At 43.0% G+C, this 20,898-nt stretch overlaps 1 protein-coding gene and 1 long non-coding RNA gene across 4 annotated transcripts in view; one reads left to right on the plus strand and one right to left on the minus strand.

The window, feature by feature from the left end:
* Positions 1–4,780: 4,780 nt before the first annotated feature.
* On the minus strand, positions 4,781–12,229 carry LOC131807405 (uncharacterized). Of its 3 annotated transcripts, none has more exons than XR_009344434.1 (3): positions 7,846–8,631; positions 6,245–6,405; positions 4,781–5,968 (listed from the first exon to the last, which is right to left on the minus strand). It is a non-coding gene; the product is annotated as an uncharacterized LOC131807405 (long non-coding RNA). The 3 variants fall into 3 exon arrangements; XR_009344435.1 differs by lacking the exon at positions 7,846–8,631 and adding an exon at positions 12,045–12,229 and having other exon boundaries at positions 4,782–5,968; XR_009344433.1 differs by having other exon boundaries at positions 4,782–5,968; positions 8,092–8,631.
* ADAM17 (ADAM metallopeptidase domain 17) overlaps positions 8,818–20,898 on the plus strand; it is a 53,237-nt gene continuing 41,156 nt past the window's right edge. The window contains exon 1 of the mRNA XM_059132690.1: positions 8,818–9,030. Within this exon, the coding sequence (XP_058988673.1) occupies positions 8,946–9,030 (85 nt within the window). The 5' untranslated portion in view covers positions 8,818–8,945. The remainder of the gene's footprint in view (positions 9,031–20,898) is intronic.

The following is a 20,898-nucleotide window of genomic DNA, read 5'->3' on the forward strand; positions in this document are numbered from 1 at the left end:
AAGCAAAGAGCTTGGGTCCATACGGCCCAGGTGACCTAGCCTCAGGGATTCTTAGAGAGCATGGAATCAGTTGAACAATGATGATTAAGTCACAAGAGCTTTACTATTAAAATTTAGAAGAAGACAGGGAGGAGTGGAAGAAAATGTAAATTTATTCTCTTCATTGCGGCTACCTGTCATTGTCATCATCCTTCTGTCCAAATGGCTTTGAAAGACCAAATATTTGCATAATGTACGGCTTTTTTGTTTCTGCTTTGATCATGCTACCACCCCAACAAATTGCTTCCGAATGCTACAGTTATTTTCCTGTATCCCTCCCAGACAACACCGGCCTCTCATTTAAACCCAATGAGGCTGGTTCTCTTAACTCCCTGTTTTATATTTTTTTTTATTTTTATTTGAGAGAGAGAGAGTACATGTGTACACGAGAGAGAGAGAAAGAGAGAAGCAGGCTCCCCGCTGAGCAGGGAGCCCCACATGGGCTGGATCCTAGGAGCCCTGGATCATGACCTGAGCCAAAGGCAGACGCTTAACCCACTGAGCCACCCACGCGACCCTTAACTCCCTGTTTTAAACATGAGGTGACTCGTCCAGTTGCCAAGTGTTCAAGCCCAGACTGTGTGGCTGCAAAGTCCATACCCTCCTTTCTTAGCCATAATGAAATCGTCAAAGAACAGAGCAGAAACTAGAGGTAAAGTGTAAACAAAGGATGAGACCTAGCTCCTGGACCAGACAGCATTTGTCCTTCTGCACCTTTTGATAGGAGGGCTGCCATGGTTGAAAATGACACATTATTTAGAAAAACCCTGGGGGGAAATACTGAATAATGTTGAAATTAATTAAATCTGCATGAAAGCTTCACTTTGGTTTGGATTAGGGGACTGGCTAATTCTCATGGACACTTTGTGTCCAGCAGAAAAATGTCTCCTAAACTCCCCTGGTTAACTGTTCTCTGCCTACTCTTTTTCAGTTACCATGGAATCTTCCAAAGGGGAAAAGTACTGAAAAATGGTCCAGGAGACCTGGAATCTACATCAGTATCTTAAGTTGGCCACTGAAGTGTAGTTAAGGTTTTTTTTTTTAAGATTTTATTTATTTATTTATTTGGCACAAAGAGAGATCACAACTAGGCAGAGAGGCAGGCAGAGAGAGAGGGGGGAAGGAGGCTCCCTGCTGAGTAGAGATCCTGAGATCCTGAGGCGGGGGCTCGATCCCAGGACCCTGAGACCATGACCCAGGGTGAAGGCAGAGGCTTAACCCACTGAGCCACCCAGGCGCCCCAAGGGTCGTTAAGTTTTTGATGGCCAGAAATACGTTCTAGGCAAGAGGAATTCCAGAAGAAAAGGCAAAGGGGAGGAGACGTCCCAACCCCCACCCCGGTGTTCCATGGAGGTCTGTGTAACAAATAATCACAAACTGGGTGGCTCAAAACAACAGAAATTTATTCTCTCACAGTCCAGTTGGCCAGAGTCCAAAATCAAGGTGTTGGCAGAGCCATTTTCCCCTCTGAAGGCTCTAGAAGAGAATCCTTCCCTGCCCCTTCCTGGCCTCTGGTAGTTATGGGCAACACTTGACATTCTTGGCGTGGGGCTGCATCACTCCAACTCTTTTTTTTTTTTTTTTTAAAGTAAGCTCTGCTCAATATGGGGCTCAAACTCATGACTCAAGAACCGCATGTTCCGCTCTGAGCCAGCCAGATCCCCCTACTCCCAACTCTGCCTCTCCATTATCATATGGTGTGTGTGTCTGTGTGTGTGTGTGGCTTCTCTTTCACATGAGCTCTAGTCATGGGACTTGGGGCCCACCTAATCCAGCATGACCTCATCTCAGCTTGATTACATCTGCAAAGATGTTCTTTTCAAATAAGGTCACATTTGTAAATTCTGGGGGTTAGGACTTGAACATATCTTTTTGGGAGGACACAGTACTACCCACTACAAGCATTAAATTACTTAATTTGTTTGATTAAAATGGGGAAATTGAGACATCTGGCTATATGTCAGATAACTTATTCATTATTTAATAAACACCATTGACTTCCTTATGCATAGCAGTGTTACTTGCTATGGAAGGCAGCAGGGTCCCTCCCTTTGGAGCTTTCGCTCTGATGGAGAAAAGTGAGATACTGTCAGACAACAAGGCAGTTAAAAACAAATGGACAATAAGGGCACCTGGGTGGCTCAGTCGATTAAGTCTCCAACAGTTCAGCTCAGGTTTTGATCTCAAGGTCATGAGTTCAAGTCTCATGTTGGGCCATTGCTGGACCTGGAGCCTACTTAAAAAAAAGAAAAAAACAAATGGATGATGAAAGCAGCAAGAAACAGGCCACGAGGAGAAGACATTTAGCCAGCCCAACCTAGTTAAGTTGGGGTGTCGGTAGGGAGCAAGCGGAGGCAAGAAAGTCCCATCAGAAGCTATGAGAGCAGTGCAGAGGGGAGGTGGTGAGGCATCACACTGGACAATTTCCTTGAAAACCAATTAAGCAAATTAACTCATGCTTCTCTACAGAATGAACTATTTAGAAAGAGTTTATGAAACCTAAAGAGTAAAACAGTGTTACTGGGACACTGGGGGTACCTGGCTGGCTCAGTTAGAAGAACATGGGACTCTTGATCTCAGGATCATGAGTTCGAGATTACTGCAAAAAAAAAAAAAAAAAAAGGTCAATGTAACTAGACGCAGCATGGTATCCTGAGTTGGACTGGGAAACACAGAAAGATTATGAGTAGCCAAACTGTGTGATCCAATTAGGCTTGCTAGGTCCTTGAAGGGGGTAATGGAGAGTGATTTGGGTATGGAATTTTCTTTTGGGGTGATTAAAATGTTCTGGAACCAGATAGTGGTGAAGGTGGGACAAACACTATGAATGTACTGTCACTAATGGTAAATTTTGTTATGTGTTTTATCACTGTTTTGAAAGGCCACAAAAAGACACAATATCTTAAAAGTTATGAAATCTGTCATTAACTTTTTAGTTTTGACAAATACTATGATTATGTTAGATGTGAACATTAGGGGAGGCTGGGTGATAAGTGTGTGGGAACTGTGTATGAACTTTGCTACTTTTCTGTAAATCTAAAATTATTCCAAAATGAAAATTCTATTTTAAAAAAATATGAAAAAAATGCATGTGTCCAGGTTTTTTTTTTTTTTTTAAGGTATCACATTGTGTGTGTTTCTGTTTCTATGCACCTTTCATCTTCTGAAATAGAAGTCCTTTTGAGGGCAAATGTACAATGTGGGTCTTTTTGGTATAATTTTTCCCCCAGTTTTACTGAGGTATAATTGACAAATAAAAATTGTGTATATTTAAGATGTACAATGTGATAATTTGATATACCTATACATACATTGTGAAATAATTTACACCATCAAGCTATTTAACACGTCTGCTACCTCGCACAGTTACCATTTGTATGTGTATAGTAAGAACACTTACTCTCAGCAAATTTCAAGTATAGAATACAGTATCATTAACTATAGTCACCATACAGTACATTAGATCCCCAGAACTATTTTATTCTTAAAATACTAGTAGAATTGCCAGAGTTTAAACATTCAACAAATGGAGTTCTGCTAAAAAGTGCTAAATAGAACGGGCTTTCAGTGAGGGTCACTAGCCACTGTAGAATATGAGGAAAATCAATGGCCTCCTCTCTGGGGCCTGTCAAACTAATGACTTGTGGCCACTTTAGACCTGAGGTCATTTCAAACCAGCACAAGTTTTTTTTTTTTTTTTTTTTTTTCTCTTTATCCAGTCTACTGTCTGTGTTTAGTTATTCATATAGCTTAATTACTCTGAGATCTCAAGGGTGAAAGAAAGGATTGAAGAACAAAAAGAACCAACCCAGCTTCCTATTTTCTACGGCATACAATATACAGGAGGTGTGATTTCTCTGCTCACCATGTCCAGAGAGTGGCTGCAAAGAATCCTGTGATAAAGATGCCTGATAAGAAAAAGTCATTAAGGGGCACCTGGGTGGCTCAGTGGGTTAAGCCTCTGCCTTTGGCTCAGGTCATGATCCCAGGGTCCTGGAATCAAGTCCCACATTGGACTCTGCTCAGTGGGGAGCCTGCTTCCCTTCCTCTCTCTCTGCCTGCCTCTCTGCCTACTTGTGATCTCTGTCTGTCAAATAAATAAAATCTTTTAAAAAAATGAAAGAAAAGACATTAAAAAAGTGTGTGTGTGTGTGTGTGAGAGAGAGAGAGAGAGAGAGAGAGAAACAGTTACTAAAAATTTATAAGTGAATCTCCTTGAAATAATATTTTCAATGAAATGGCTGGGTTCCTTTTCTCTTTGAACTTGGGGGGGGGTATTATTCAATTTTCAACTAGGCCTGGTTATTTCCTTTCCCAGTTAAAAAATTTGCAAAAGAGTCATCTGTTGATTGGCGAGGACCCTCACATATTATGCTTTGCCCCACGCATGATTTATTTTTCACTTTTCTTTCTGAAAGAATCTGAAATAGGTTACCATTTCTGACCTAAGATCTCAGAAACTAGAGTTCTTGGTCAATGATTTTGTAGATAGTTGTATTTCAGCAGTGGAGTTTGTTATTGGATGGAGATTTATGAATGGGCTCATGTTTCTTTTTTTTTTTTTAATATTTTATTTATTTATTTGACAGAGATCACAAGTAGGCAGAGAGGCAGGCAGAGAGAGAAAGGAGGAAGCAGGCTCCCTGCTGAGCAGAGAGCCCGATGGGGGACTTGATCTCAGGACCCTGAGATCATGACCTGAGCCGAAGGCAGCGGCTTAACCCACTGAGCCACCCAGGCGCCCATGGGCTCATGTTTCTTGAAGTGCTAACTTCACACAGACTTGTTCACTGGCAAAACAAAAACAAAAAACAAAACAAAAAAACAACAACATACAGATGCAGCAATAATCTGCACTTTAGAAATGGAGGGAGAAAGGCACTATTCATCTAAAAGTCGTGGCACGACTAGAATAGGACAGAGAGCGGCTACGAAGAGAAAGAGAGCTAGGATGACAGGAAAAAAGCCCAAACTCAGCCAGAACCAAAGAGCTATTTCTCTGATCAGTTATACCATCTTATCAATACTTGTACAGATCTGATAGTTAACTCTGCAACCATATGTGGTGATAGGTGTTTAATCATTGTAAATATTTTACTCTTTGTAATTTACTTTACTCTTTAGTTCACTTATAATAAGTATATAAATGATAAAAAATTCATTTTTTAGCATGAGATTGGTGAATCCCAAGAATCTTTTAATTACCTTTATTGAATCCTAAATTAAAAGAACCACTTCTGGTGTTAAGAAGAGGATCCTAGGGGGCGCCTGGGTGGCTCAATGGGTTGAGCCTCTGTCTTGAGCTCAGGTCATGATCTCAGGGTCCTGGGATCTAGCCTCACATCAAGCTCTCTGCTCAGTGGGGAGCCTGCTTCTCCCCCTCTCTCTCTCTGCCTCCTTGTGATCTCTGTCTGTCAAATAAATAAAATCTTCAAAAGAAAAAAAAAAAAGAGGAACCTAGGATCTAGCCAACCCGCTCATGTATTATTATTATTTTTTTTAAGGAGGTGGTATGCCCAACATGGGACTTGAACTCATGACCCTGAGATCAAGAGTTGCACGCCCTACGGACTGAGCCAAGCAGGTGTTCCTGGCTGGTTTTTGTTTGTTTGTTTGTTTGTTTGTTTTTTTAAGCAGATGATAGTGGCTGTGTAACAGATTACTTCTAACATAGTAGTTTAAGACAGCATTTATTCTCTCCTACAGTTTTTGAGAGGAATCAGGGAATGGTTTTGGGTCCCCAGAGGTTGCTGCCAAGTTGTTCCGTTGGGGAACTAATGTCACCTAGAAGCTTGCCTAGGGCTAGAGAATTCACTTCCAAGCTCACTCATGTAGTCTTCTGTAAGTCTCAGTATTTGCTGGCTGTGGGATGGTGATCTCCATTCCTGTGGGCCTCTCTGGAGGCTTCCTGAATGTTCCACTGAGTGACCTGTGAAAGCAAGCAAGCAAGAGAGCGCCACAGATGGAAAAAGTAGTCTCTTAAAGTCTTGGAAGTGAAATATGATCACCTCTGCTCTATGCTATTGGTCCAATGTGTTAGGAGACTGACTATACGAGAGTGCAAATATCAAGAAGCAGGGATCATTGAGGGGGGTTGTGTGGGAGCTGGTGACCACCGTGGTTACCAAATCTCTCAGATATTTATATCCTATTTGGTAAACTTAAAAGAACAACCTCTAATAATTTCAATTTTAAATGTACTTACATTATACATTATGCTGCAAATTTCATTCTGATCAGTTCTTTTGGCGATAATGTTTGAAGATCACTGGACTAGTAGTTCTTCTATCCAGTGTGTCCCTCTTCTGTTCCTCTTGTCCTTTCTCTCTCCCACGTGGTGTTAATTTATCTTAAAGATAGGGACTGCTGATAAATGAAAAGACAAATCTCAAATTGGAAATCCTAATCTGAGTATGTATTTGTAAATGGGAGAGACTGCTTCATATTGGACTATCCTTGAAAATCTAGGACTTCTGGATATAAATAAGAAAATGGATCAAGAACATTACTTTTAACTAAACAGCATTTATTGGGTCTTCTGGCTGGCTCACTGGGTGGAGTATGTGACTCTAGGTCTCAGGGCCATGAGTTCAAGCCCCACGTTGAGCATGGAGCCTTCTTTAAAAAAATTAAAAATGGCATTTATTAAACAGCTAAGTGCCTCCTATGAGCAAGACACCTTAGGGCTGTGAAAGACACCAAATGAATATAATCTAGGATCTACTAAAGTTACAAGCTACAGAGTATGGTGCCTGGATGTTCGGGAGATGATATTCTAATTGTGTTTTAAAATTGTATACAATGGTCACATTTTTATGGGATACAATTGATACAGTTTTAAAATCTTCTATCTTACTTTTTTTAGGTAGGCTCCACACCCAGCTTGGAGCCCAAAGCAGAGCTTGAACTCACAACCCTGAGATGAAGATCTGAGCTGAGGGGAAGGGATTAAAAAAAAAAAAAAAGATGAAATCAGAGAGGGAGACAGACCATAAGATACTTTTTTTTTTTTTTTTTTTTAAGATTTTATTTATCAGAGAGAGGGAAGAGGGTGAGAGAGCATGGCGGGGGAGGGGCAGAGGGAGAGGGAGAAGCGAACTTCGTCCTGAGCAGGGAGTTCAATGTGGGGCTCTATCTCAGGACCCCGAGATCATGATCCAAGCTGAAGGCAGACACTTAACCCACACAGCCACCCAGGCACCCCTCATGAGACTCTTAATCATACCTCAAATTGAGGGTTGCTGGAGAGTATGTGGGTGGAGGGATGGGGTAACTGGGTGATACGCCCTCCTTAATGCCCATGGTATAATGCGCACTGGGTGTTACATGCAACTGCCGAATAACTGAATTCTACCTCTGAAACTAATACACTGTATGTTAGTTAGTTGAAATTATAAAAAAAAGTTTCTACAAAAAACCCCCCAAAACAACAACAACAACAAAACTGGGCTGAGATCAAGAGCCAGTCACCCTAAGGAATACAATTTTTTTTTTTAAAGCTGTGTGCAATTTACAGAGATGAAATCTGCTTACGTTTCCATTAGGTAAGCCACGTGTTTATATTTAATGAAGGCATAGCTCAGATGAACGTACCAGGTTCACTTAAGCCAAAAACGCAAAGCCAGTAACTATGGGTAACAACTGTTGGAAAGATGCTGAGATTTTACTGAGGCAAACCACAATAAACCTGTTTAAACTAGTTTGTGTATTTTATCAGGAACTAGCCTCGAAAGTTCACCGAGCAAGGCTACATCCTATTCCTAACAATTTACCACTTCATAGTGGAGAAAAGGCTGTTGCACTCACTTTTAAGTGGAAAATGTGCTATGTCCTACTTGTATAAATCTTAGTTGAACCAAAAGAGCAATAAGCATCCAACGCTGTTAGAATGTTTTCTTCAGTACTATAAACACTCTCAACTACACGAGCTAAAATTATGGAAAGGACTGCAAAACAAAACACAAACTGCTTTGGGAAATCTCCAGTCGAAGCTACACGAAGCAAGCAGAACTTTGTAAAAAGCCGGCCGAAGAGTCTGGCTCCCGCGCTCACCGGATGAGCAGTTAGGGCTGGGGTTCTGGAATCTTCGTTGCGTTTGCAGACCCCCTGCCTACAGCGGGGCCGACAAGAAAACGCGCGTGCAGACAGTTCGCGAGCATTTCCCTCCGCCGAGCCCGGCTCGCTACGACGGACGTCGCCGGTGGCCGCACGCTGGGCGCGGACAGCCGGGCGGGACTCTCCACTTGGGTCCGGGAGGCTGGCGCGTGCACGGGCTTCTCCGGGGTCAGGCGCAGGGCCTCGGCTGTCCTGCGTCCCAAGAGCTTCGAGGCTGGGTCGTTCCCCGGAGCACAACGGGCCAGGCGCCCCTCCCCGTCCGCCCTCGGGCGCAAGGTGGTAGGATAACGGGGATCCTAACCAGAAGGAGGACCCAGACCACGGAGGCGGGAGGACGCGCCTGTGAGGGCCTACTCCCGAGCTCCCGCCTCCTTCGTGGCGGTCACCCGGGGACACACGCGAGGCCACGATGGGTCGAGTCAGGACGTTCCGGGCCGCGTCCGAGCAGACGCGGGCCGCACCCAGAGGGGCGGTGAGGGGGCGGGGCGCCGGCACGGGGCGGGGCGAGCGAGGGGCTCCCGGCATGCCGCGCGGCGCCCGGCTTCCGGCTGTGGGCGGTGTGGGGGTCGGCGGCGGCCGGAAGCTGGCTGAGCCGCCTTCTCGGAGCGCCCCCTGCACTTCCGGGGGCCTAGAGTCGGGCTCTAGAGTCTTCCGGTAGGCGGCGCGGGAGGAGAAAGGCTTGAGGGGCAGGGCCGGGCGGTTCCCCTTCTCTCCCAATGTGAGCAGTGTCCCGAGCCCCCGTCAGGCGAAAGGCTGCCTAGAGAGGTGGAGCCGGTGGCCGGGCCGGGAACATGAGGCAGTGTCTCCTCTTCTTGACCAGCGTGGTTCCTTTCGTGCTGGCGCCACGACCTCCGGGCGATTCCCCGGAGCGACTCGGTAAAGACCCGGGAGAGTTGGCTTAGGGCCGGCCGGGCGCCTGGAGCGCGCTGCTTTCGGGGAAGAGCGGGGGAGCAGAACTTTCAGGTGTTTAGGGGCGGGGTATTGGACGGTGGCGCGTCCCAAAGTTTTCGGTGCAGAAAGGGGGTGTGGCTGTCGGAGTTAGGGAAGGCCGGGAGAAGGGCTTGTCCTTCTGAATGGGAGAGGGATACGGGCAGGGCCCCCCGGTGGCGACTGAGGGCCTGGGACGGGTCCGCCTCCAGAGTTGGTGTTCGGGGAGTGTGTTTTGGAAAGCGGTAAGGGGGGGGAGGTGTGGTCCAGGTCCCTGCCCTACCAAGGTGTTCTGCCAAAGCCGGGACTTGGTGTGTGTGGGGGTGGGGGGCTGCGGATAGGAAGGGCCCAAAGCTCACAGCTCTGCTGTAGGAGGTTCTTTATGTAGTAATCTGGTTGGAAGGCGGTGACTGGAGAACTCATCTTGGACTTGGGTTTTGCGACCTTTGTAAGCGTGTTAACTTACTTAAATTGCAATTTATGGGGGTGCTGGGAGGGGGCGCTTGAACCTACCAGGCCAACTCTTTTGATACTGCTTGAATGGCTTCCTTGCCATTTTAAACAAAAAAATTACCGGGATGACCAGTTTGAACAGTTTTGAGCCCAGGAAGTAGAGGGTTCTTAGATTTTCTTTCTTTTTAATTTTTTTTTTCAACTGACACTTTTAAAAAAAATTTAAATTCACTTTAGTGAACATATACGTTATTACTAGTTTCAGGAGTAGAATTTAGTGATTCATCCGCTGCGCATAACACCCAGTGCTGGTTACGTCAAGTGCCCTCCTTAATGCCCATCACCCAATTATGCCCCCCCCTTACTAAGATTTTCCGAAGAGATTGGATTTTAGGATGGACATACATTAGAAGACGTGCAATTTGTGTAAGCTTACGAAGTCTTAAGATTCTTTGCCTTACGGAAGTTGACATATAAGACAGTTTAGTAATTAAGAACGAATCACAGTATATTTTCCCAGTGTTCAGAGTTGATTTTTTACGGTTGTATTGGTCTCCAGATCCCACCATGATTCTGTGCGTCGTGGTGTGTTGGTTGAGACACCATGTGGGTTTTCTTTGTAGCTAATTAAAACTGTCACATTAGTTTACCTGGCAGCTTTTTAATTTAATGGACAGAAATGGTAAGTGACTGAGGGTATTAAAGCTGTTGAGTGTTCTCACCTGAACAACTGCTTTGTGGTTCTCTCAATCTGAAATGGATTACAGGTGACGAGTGTAACGAAAGGCGAGGGAGCTTGTTAGGAAGGGCTGAGATGTGAGAAGTCAGTACATACTGAAGGGAAATTTTGAGGTAGTGTTGGTCAGGGTGGGGATCGAGTAAGGATCTACTTCATAAGAATATATGTTAATATAAACAAATGTACTTTGAGATACTAAAATTATATTTTTACTGTAGCACAGCTGTATCATTTTTATCATCATGCTCTTGTTCACAGGTGGAAAAATAGGTAGCAGGAATCCTAAGGAAGCACATAGTATAGAGGAAAACCTTACTTTCTAGATGAATCCTCCACAACATAGAGGTTTTTTTTTTGTTTTGTTTTGTTTTTTTGGCTGTGTTTTTAATTTGCAAAGTGCTGACCACAAGTGCCAGAAGAAAGCATAGACTTACCATGTGTTCACGTAATGTTAGAAGAGACTAGCTCTTCTAACCTGAACCTAGCCTGGGAAGGTTATCAAAGGCTCCCTGAAGGAGGCGGAACTCAAGGCCAGACTTTAAGCTTAGGTAGGTGAAGAGGGAAAATAAGTGCACTCCCGGTGGGGGCACTTAGATATTGTAGTGTTGAAATAAACCTTGTAGATCATGTTTTAGTTTTTAAAATAAAACAATAGGAAAAGAGTCTCAGAAAGGTGTACTGAGTTGTCATATTCTCACAGTGATAAATATATGCCTTATGAGTAATTTTTTCTTTTGAAGAGTGACTGTGTGTGTGTTTTTTTAATTTTTTTTTTTTTAAGATTTTTATTTATTTATTTGACAGACAGACATCACAGTAGGCAGAGAGGCAGGCAGAGAGAGGAGGAAGCAGGCAGGCTCCCTGCTGAGCAGAGAGCCCGACGTGGGGCTCGATTCCAGGACCCCGAGACCATGACCCGAGCCGAAGGCAGAGGCTTAACCCTCTGAGCCACCCAGGCGCCCCGACTGTGTGTGTGTTTAATGGCTCCAGATGTGAATAGTTGCTTAACTTAACCTTACCATTATTTAGATGGTCAAGATCAAAAAATAGTTTTATAGTTAAAGAGCATAGTTTATTATAGCCTACTGGTCTTAAAATGTTATTATAATTTCAGTATTAGATTTTTTAAAAGTAAACATTACCCACCATGTGGAGCTCAAACTCACAACCTTGAGATCAAGAGATGCATGCTGTACCAGCTGAGCCAGCAAGGTGCCCCTCAGTACAAAATATTGATTAGGGATTTGATAACTTTTTAAAAAAGATTTTACTTATTTATTTGAGAGACAGAACAAGAACAGGTGTAGGTGCAGAGGGAAAGAGAGAAGTAGGTTCGCTGCTGAGCAGGGAGCCTGCAGTGGGCGGTGGGGGGGACTCAATCCCAGGACCCCGAGATCATGACCTGAGCTGAAGGCAGATGCTTAACTGACTGAGCCACCCACGCCCTCCCCCGGCCATGGATTTGACAACATTTTTCTGAAGGATAGAAATATATACTAGAATCCTGGCTTCTGGAGTACTCCTCAGGACACCAAGATGATTTCAATTGAACTGTTATGAATTGCATAATTCAGGAAAGTTATGAGTCATGTGAACTTAGTCATGATGATATCTTCTTGAAGTTGCAGCTGGGATGTATAAGTCTCACTCTGATTTCAAAAGTGTTTTCCCTTTGTGTTACTTTTAATAAAAGAGGATGTTGTGGGTGGAGGGAAAAAATATAGGTCACAGATGAGGGATGAAGGTTTGAAACTTACATTTTGAAACTTACCTTGAGGTTATTGGTGTGGGGATTCTCCACATTGCAGTGCTTGTTTTTCATTATTGACAGCCCCATTTTGCTCAATATTTTGACATCTGGCTTCCTCTTTTGATGTTAATTTTGCTTACAGGCTGCATTCTTTTGAAACTGAAACACTTAACCACCCTGACTGTTCCAAGGGAGATTTCATGCCAGTCTGCTTGGAACTAGTCAAAGAGAAGACTCTAGTTCTAGAATAGAATGAAGAGTTAAGCAGAGAGCCATGGTGGAGACATTGGGAGAAATTCTATAACTTTTACAGAGTTTGGAGAATATTAAGTGTCAAGTGTCATTGAGGCCAAGTGTCATTGATTTTTGGGTTTTGTACCATTTTTGTATTTGTGAGGGATGGTGTTTTCAGTTGAAAGTATAATTTAAAGAAAGTCTGAAAAAGATTGATAGAGGAAAGGAGGGACTAGAATGGGAAGTGGGTTTTACTGAGGTAGGGAAGTGAAATCAAGTGCTCTTTCATATATCCTTTAACTTAGCCCTGAAATCAACCAAGGGCATTGGTATCTACCTGCCCATACCGCTTCTTTCTCTCCTTTTTCTTTTAACCTGAGTTGTAGGCCTTGACATGTTCCATCTGCTGCCCTGGTTTCACTTACATTTGATTGTATTTGATAACTGCTAAATATATACTCTGATCTAGACTTGTTCTCTGAAACGCCAAACTCATGTATCCAACTGTCCACTTGATATTTCCCTCTCTGTATTCACAGGCACTTCAGATATAATATGTGCAAAATTACTTCCTGTCTACTTGTTTGATGAGAAGGAAGTATAGGATACAATGTTTAGTCTAGGAAGGACAGAGGTCCTGGAAATTGTGGAAGTAGCCTCAGTGCCTAACTGGGATTTGTGTATGGACCAGTCTGTTTCCTTAGAGGGTCCTTTGGGTTGTGCTGATTTTTCTTGGGCTCAGCATTTCCATGTGATTGGTCTTGCTGGGGAATCTTGTCCCTGCTGAAGAGTTCTTGGTGGGGAATTACTGAGGTAGCTCATCCTCCATCCCCCACTAACTGGTGTAAACCCAGAAAATTAAGTTTTTAATTCCCAAGCTCCGGGTCCACTGCCTAGCAGAGAGCACTGCTCTCCTTTTTCTCATCCTTTAGTCACAGGGAGGGATTCCCCTACATCTAGGGCCTAATTCACGGTACCCTGGCCAGGTCACTGTCTTCTCTTGCATAATTTGGGGAGTCCTGAAGGACATTCAGGTCCCATGGGTCTACTGCACAAGCATACTGAACACTTTACAGCAGTCCTGGCTTTTTCCTTCCCGTTTCTGACGCCAGAAGTGGGAACATGGCACTGAGAGTGTCATCTTGGGAAACTGCGTCACACAGCAGAACAGTGGAGAATGAGAAGAGGGCTACTGGGTTTCTGCATTACACTTGTAAGTTGTATTCCAAGAATATTCAATTTATTGCAAAAAGAAAAGAGAAATTAAGTAAAAAGTCCACAAATGTTCCTGGACTTATTTTGTACAACAGTTGATTGTTTTTATCCTGGGACACCTCACACAGTGGATTAAGTGTCGGCCTTTGGCTCAGGTCATGATTGCAGGGTCCTGGGATCAAGTCCGGCATTGGGTTCCCTGCTCAGCGGGGAGCCTGCTAATCCCTCGGCATTCTGCTCCCCCTGCTTGTGTGTGCTCACTCTCTTTCTGACAAATAAATAAAATCTTAAAAAATTTTTTTAAAAAACCCTTTAAAATATTGGTTTTATCTTAAAAGTGTTAACTCTGAGCTTGACAAAAGAAATATGGATATAGTTTGTCATTGTACAAGTCAGTGGCGGTAAAAACATATCCCAGCGATGAAAGAATTTGGGTGTGAACGAAGGGTGGAGTGGCAGGTTTATCAAATCTGTAGGCCACTTCACACCTCCATGGAGAAAGCCAGTTTATTGCAGGCCTGGAGCTCCAGCTTTCTCCTTACTCTTTGAGAACATATAGAAGGAATGAAGTAGGAGCTGCTTTTTACTGCCCATGTCAGTGTTGAGAATCGTACAAAGCACATTTAATTTCTTCCTGCTTAAAATCACTGTACGACTTATCAGTAACATAACTGCAAATATACGATGACTTAATGCAGAAAAGTCCTTTGTAAATGAACAGTGTAATTGCACACTATATAAAGAACAAGATGTAGTTGGGAACTCCAGAATCTTTGAGCATCCAGCTGTCCCCTTCTGTCAGCTCCTCCCCCCAAACTGTTCCTACACATGTGTCTTTTTTTTTTTTTTTTTTTTTAAATCTCAGTGAACGTGGTGCCACTATCTACCCACGTACCCATGCCAGAAACCTTGGGGGTCTTTGGGTGATCTCTGCCTTCATTGCTTGGGTGCTTACGAGCTGATTTCCCAGACTCTGGCCTTGTTCCCCTCTCACCCACGCTCCACACTGCAGTCCCAGTGAAATTTCTTAACAGCCGTTGCCTGTCCACAGTCCAAAATCCTTAACTTAGTTCCCTGGCCCGTTAGAACTGAATTCTGCCTGCCTCCAGTCTCACACCTCTTCCGATCTGTGTGCCATTGCCGCCTCCAGCTTCAGTGAGTTGCATTTTTCTTTGAAAATTATGCTCTGTTTCTTGGGAACCTCAGCGAATGTGTTATGCCCTCTACTTAGAACCCTGTCCTTTCTTTCTTGGCAGTCTCCTCATCCTTCTGGTTTTTTTTTTTTTAGTTCAACTTTATTTATTTATTTATTTATTTAAAAAAAAATATTTTATTTATTTATTTGCCAGACAGAGATCACAAGTAGACAGGCAGGCAGAGAGAGAGGGGGGAAAGCAAGCTCCCTACTGAGCAGTCAGCCCGATGCGGGGCTCAATCCCCGGATCCTGGGACCATGACCTGAGCCAAAGGCAGAGGCTTTAACCCACTGAGCCACCCAGGCGCTCTATCATCCTTCTGGTCTTAACTTCAGTACTGTTTCCCTGGGAAAGCGTCCTTGGCTTGCCAGGTGGGGCCCTGGGGGCCTCTGTCCTTCCATAACTTCTTACAGCTTCCTCTCTCTTGGTACTTTACATACTTAACGATTTTTTGTGTGGTGGTCTTTCCTCTGGTGTCATAATATCAGAAATACATTTCTCTTTCTTTTCCATTATATCCTTGGTGGCTCGAAGGTGGAACACTTCCAGTCCATGTTGAAGAAATGACTAGGTAGAGTGTGCTAGAAGGGGGGAAACAGGTGCAGGATGTGTATGCAAAAAGGGAACGGTGGGGTGGCAAATTTACAAGAGCAGTAAGGGAGGGCAGGTCTCTAAGACTAGAGGAGGCCAAGGGAGGGAAACCATGGCATGTGGCAGAGAAGAGTGGGGAGGGTTGGGCAGGGAATACCTAAATAAAGGAGTACTCTAGTCTAGTCTGACCTTTTGAATTGTGTCTGTTGTTTTCTAATTTTGTGTTTGTAGCCAGCTAAAATGAGAAAAGCTCAGTTGTTTACAGGACTCCTGGGACAACTTGGAGAAAGCACAGAAGGTGTTTTCATTCTAGAGAGTGCTGGGCAGCCATTGTGGAGTGCTAAGAGAGATAATGAAGTGGCTTATACTTAAGTTTATTGAGAGATTTGGATACAGATAAAAGTATCTGGGAAGTGTTTCACATTCTGTTGAAACAGCTGTAGAAAGTTGAGATTACCAGTGGTTGGAATTTGGAGGTGAAGTACAGTGAGGTGGCTGAGAGGGTCCTTGCTCGTGAAGGGCAGTAGTGAGCGTGGACTCTCCGCTTGTTGCAGGAGGGAGCGCCTGTACCGTGTTGTCTGCGATGGCTCCAGGGCATCCAGTGTGCGATATCTAGTTATTATAAGAGGACAAATTACAGTTGAAACCCATTAGTTAGGTATTTTGAAATGCTTTAGCAAGCTACATTTTCAAAGTGCTTATTACGGAAAATACACTTAAAGATAACCAGTGATGTTACTATTGTGCTCTTTCTTTTTTCTAGACCTATTTTTTTACATAGTTAAGACCATGCAATACATGGGGCACCTCGGTGGCTCAGTGGGTTAAGCTTCTGCCTTCAGCTCAGGTCATGATCTCAGGGTCCTGGGATCGAGTCCCGCATCGGGCTCTCTGCTCGGCGGGGAGCCTGCTTCCTCCTCTCTCTCTGCTTGCCTCTCTGCCTACTTGTGATCTCTCTCTGTCAAATAAATTTAAAAAAAAAATCTTAAAATAAATAAAAAAGATAAAGATCATGCAATACAAATAGTTTTTTTAATCTACGCTTGTTTGTTTAATATGATAGTGTAAGTATTTTCCCATGTTCTTAAAAGCCTGTTGTTACCAGCATTTTTAATGACTGTAGTTTTTTTTTGTCATTTGGAAGTGGCATATAATTTATCTGTTTCTCCATTATTAATTTACCTTCTTTCTGATTTTTGTTCTTGAAAATAATGCAAGGCTGAGTAAGGACCATCTTTGTGCCCAAAGCTTTTATCTTCACTCTGAGCTGCTTCCTTGAGCCTAGTTCAGTGGTTCTCAAACCTGAGTGCATCAGCATCACCTGGAAGGCATTTTAAACACAGATCGCTGGGTCTTAACCCAAGGATTTCTGACTGAGTAGGACTGAGGAGACCTGAAAACTGGCCTTTTTTAAAAAAAATCATTTTTAAAAATTATTTTTTTAAATATTTCATTTATTTATTTGACAGAGAGATCACAAGTAGGCAGAGAAGCAGGCAGAGAGAGAGAGAGGGAGAAGCAGGTTCCCTGCTGAACAGAGAGCCCGATTCGGGGCTTGATCCCAGGATCCTGAGATCATGACCTGAACTGAAGGCAGAGGCTTAACCCACTGAGCCACCCAGGTGCCCCAAAACTGGCTTTTCTAACAAGTTCCCAGGTGATGTTGCTGTGTGGGGACCACACTTCAAGAACAACTGGCCTGTGTTATTGACAATGACACTACAGTATCGAGGTTAAGTTTCTCAGGCAGTAGGAGTGATTATGATCTTGAATGAAACTGAATTCATGTACCAACCTGTATCAGGGAAGTTGAAGAGCTGTAAAGGGTTGTATCAGCATCTCAGCCTTGAGGATTTGTGCGGCTTGTACACACGGCAGTGCTGTTTTTTGCAAGGTGCTGTGCTAGGTTTTGTGAGATAAGGGTACTGTGAATAATGCAACCCAGCTCCCTTTTGGCTGTTTTACAGTCTGTGAAATAAGACAAATAAAACAGAAAGCCAGAAAAAAGGTATTAACAAAGGGCTACAGAATTCAGAGGGAGAGGAGATCATGTTTGGTTAGCACATCAAAAAGTAGGAGGTCAAGAAGTAGAAAAGGTCCAAGAAGAGCTAGGGTTTTTTTTTTTTTTTTTAAGATTTTATTTATTTATTTGACAGAGAAAGTGCGAGAGCGCAAGAGTGCAAGCAGGGGGAACGGCAGGGGGAGGGAGAAGCAGGCTCCCCTCTGAGTGAGGAGCCTGATTTGGGGCTTGATCCCAGGACCTTGGGATCATGACCTGAGCCAAAGGTAGACACTTTACTGACTCGACCACCCAGCTGCTCCTAGAATATATATATTTATTTAACTTTAAAAAAAAATTGTTTAAAGAAGGCTCCACGCCGAATGCGGGACTTGAACTCATGACCCTGAGATCAAGAGTCACATAATGTACCGACTGAGCCTTCCAGGCACTCCAGAGCTAGGATATTTTTTTTTTTTTAATTTTTATTTTTTATAAACATATATTTTTATCCCCAGGGGTACAGGTCTGTGAATCACCAGGTTTACACACTTCACAGCACACACCAAATCACATACCCTCCCCAATGTCCATAATCCCACCCCCTTCTCCCAAACCCCCTCCCCCCGGCAACCCTCAGTTTGTTTTGTGAGATTAAGAGTCACTTATGGTTTGTCTCCCTCCCAATCCCATCTTGTTTCATTTCTTCTTCTTCTACCCACTTAAGCCTCCATGTTGCATCACCACTTCCTCATATCAGGGAGATCATATGATAGTTGTCTTTCTCTGCTTGACTTATTTCGCTAAGCATGATACGCTCTAGTTCCATCCATGTTGTTGCAAATGGCAAGATTTCATTTCTTTTGATGGCTGCATAGTATTCCATTGTGTATATATACCACATCTTCTTGATCCATTCATCTGTTGATGGACATCTAGGTTCTTTCCATATTTTTAAGGAATTTCGGAAGTATGATGTCAGTGAAGCTTGGGGTTTTCAGCCAGAGAAGCCCAAGTTCAAATCTTGGTTCTGTGCTAAATTAGCTTTGTGATATATTTCTCCTTGAACTTGTTTCTTCTTCTGTAAAAAGGGGATACTATACCAGGTATGTTGGTGTAGCTTACCTGACAAAACACACACTCAAAAATTATTGAATAGGGGCACCTGGCTGGCTCAGTCGGTAGAGCATGTGAATCTTGATCTTGGGTCCATGAGTTTAGCCCCACATTGGGCATGGAGCCTACATTAAAAAAAAAAAAAAGTTGAATAAATGGTAAGTTTCTTGAAGGTTTTTCATTGGTGCTGCTAAGTATTGTAATTAACAAGGCCAAATCACCAAGGCCTATCTATTGGCATAAAAGTGATTGATGCCTTTTGAAACAGCCTTTCTATGGATTTTTTTTTTTTAAGATTTTATTTATTTATTTGACAGACAGAGATCACAAGTGGGCAGAGAGGCAGGCAGAGAAGAGGAGGAAGCGGACTCCCAGGACCCTGAGATCAAGACCTGAGCCAAAAGCAGAGGTTTTAACCCACTGAGCCACCCAGGTCCCCAGGATTGTATTTTAAAGGAAATCTTATTGATGAAAAACTAGCGGTAGCAAAGAAGTGTGAACTTGCTGTCATTTTATTTAATATTATCTTGAGTTAGAGACTTGGATGGCTTTTTTTTTTTTTTTTTTAAGATTTCATGCATTTATTTTAGAGCGAGCTCGAGCACACTGGGGGAGAGGGAAAGGGAGAGAAATAGACTCACCACTGAAAAAAAAAGCTCCACACAGTTCGATCTCATGAGCCTGAGATCATGACCTGAGCCAAAATCAAGAGTCAGTCGCTTATCCGACTGAGCCACTCTGGTGCCCCGACTTGGATGGACTTTGATGGAATTTACTTTTATCGTATAACTGCTTGCTTACCTATTGTTTTCCTCAGGTTTGCCCAAATATTGTGTAACAGCGAAGCATCTTTCTTTTGACCACTCTTTATAAACTGGCCCTGCCTAGTCCCTGTCTTTGCTATTCTGCTTTAATGTCCATGGCACTGACCTGTATTGTGTATCGCCTGTCTGTGCTACTGACCCGAGTGCTGCAGGAAGCAAGGACTTTGCTGTATTTAATGCTGTATCCGCACTGAGACCAGAGTCTGGCATGTAACAGTGAATTAATGATTGGGTGAATGAACCAATTGAGGATCATATTTAGGAGAAGAGGGAAGAGAAGAGTATTGGGTCAGTTCTTTTAAAAGTGGTTTTATGGGCATATTTAACCTCAGTAACAATATACTTGTATTTTAAGCTCCTGGTGGTATATTTTTAAGGCCATTCTAAGTCCGGTGGAATGATTTTGAATACCATTCCCTCTGTAGTGATATTTGTTGAGAGAAACGGAAAGCATCAGCTCACATATTTTTAGACAGTTTGTACAGAGACTCCAGTCACCAAAATTGTCTTCCAAAAACCCTCCTGGTTTTGGAAGAGGTAGCAGAGTTGCTGATGAAAAGTGACTGACATTGTAGCATATACTTTATGGTGTTTACTTTTGCTCTGTACCAAATAAAAACATTTTGTTTTATCTTTGGGGCAGCACATCTTTGCTTTCGTTGGGTTCCAAGTCAGTCGGGTAAAATAATTAATGTTGGTTTTTATTCAGGGATTAGTTTGGTCATATCACTTCTACTTTCTGATGTCCAGTGGATTGTTTGTTTTGCTGTGTCTGTTGAAGGCAGCAATGATTAGGATATTACCACTTTTTTGCTCTTTAATTTGGAAAATGTAATTTTTCTGTAAAGATTTTACCTTTGGTTTACTGAGGTCATTAATACATTTGTTGCTGTTTCATACTACACATTAATTGATAAGGTATTGATACAGCCCCAAGTTAGCAGTGATCAGGTCAAGTTGGTCACCTTCTTCTTAGAAATTCTAAGCAGGCAAGCCAGAAATGCCTTTAATTTAGAATTTAGCTGATTGTGTAATATGATGTAATGTGATACTCAGAGATATCAAAATTATTACATCTAGTATGGATATGAACTCATGATTCCCTAATTGTCACAAGTATCTTTCCTCATTGATTTGTTTGATCTAGGATCTAGGTTCACACATTGTGTTCTTGTCTATAGTAGTCCCTACTTACCTGTGGGGGATACGTCCCAAGACCCCCAGTGGATGCCTGAAACTGTGGATAGTACTGAACCCTAGGATAGAATGTTTTTCCTTTACATACAAACCTGTGGTAAAGTTTCATTTATAAATTAGGCATAGGAAGAGATTAATAACAGTAATAATAAAATAGAACAGTTATAACAATAGACCATAATAAAAGTTACATGAATGCGGTCTCTCCCAGAGTCCTTTTTTTTTTTTTTTTTTTTAAATGAGCTCTCTGCCCAGCGTGGGGCTTGAACTCACAACTCCAAGATCAAGAGTTGCATGATGTATTATCTGAGCCAGCCAGGCAGGCGCCCCTCCTAAGGTCTTACTATACTTACTCGTCTTGTGATGATGTGAGATGATAAACTGCATAAATGTTGAGATGAAGTGAGGTGAGTGATACAGGCATTTTGACCTCGTGTTAGGCTCACATACTGAGAGCCACCCACACTGACAGACTCACTTCTGATAGACCACAGCTGACTTTT

Source organism: Mustela lutreola, chromosome 9 (genome assembly GCF_030435805.1).
Source record: "Mustela lutreola isolate mMusLut2 chromosome 9, mMusLut2.pri, whole genome shotgun sequence".
In the NCBI taxonomy this organism is placed as follows: Eukaryota; Metazoa; Chordata; class Mammalia; order Carnivora; family Mustelidae; genus Mustela; species Mustela lutreola.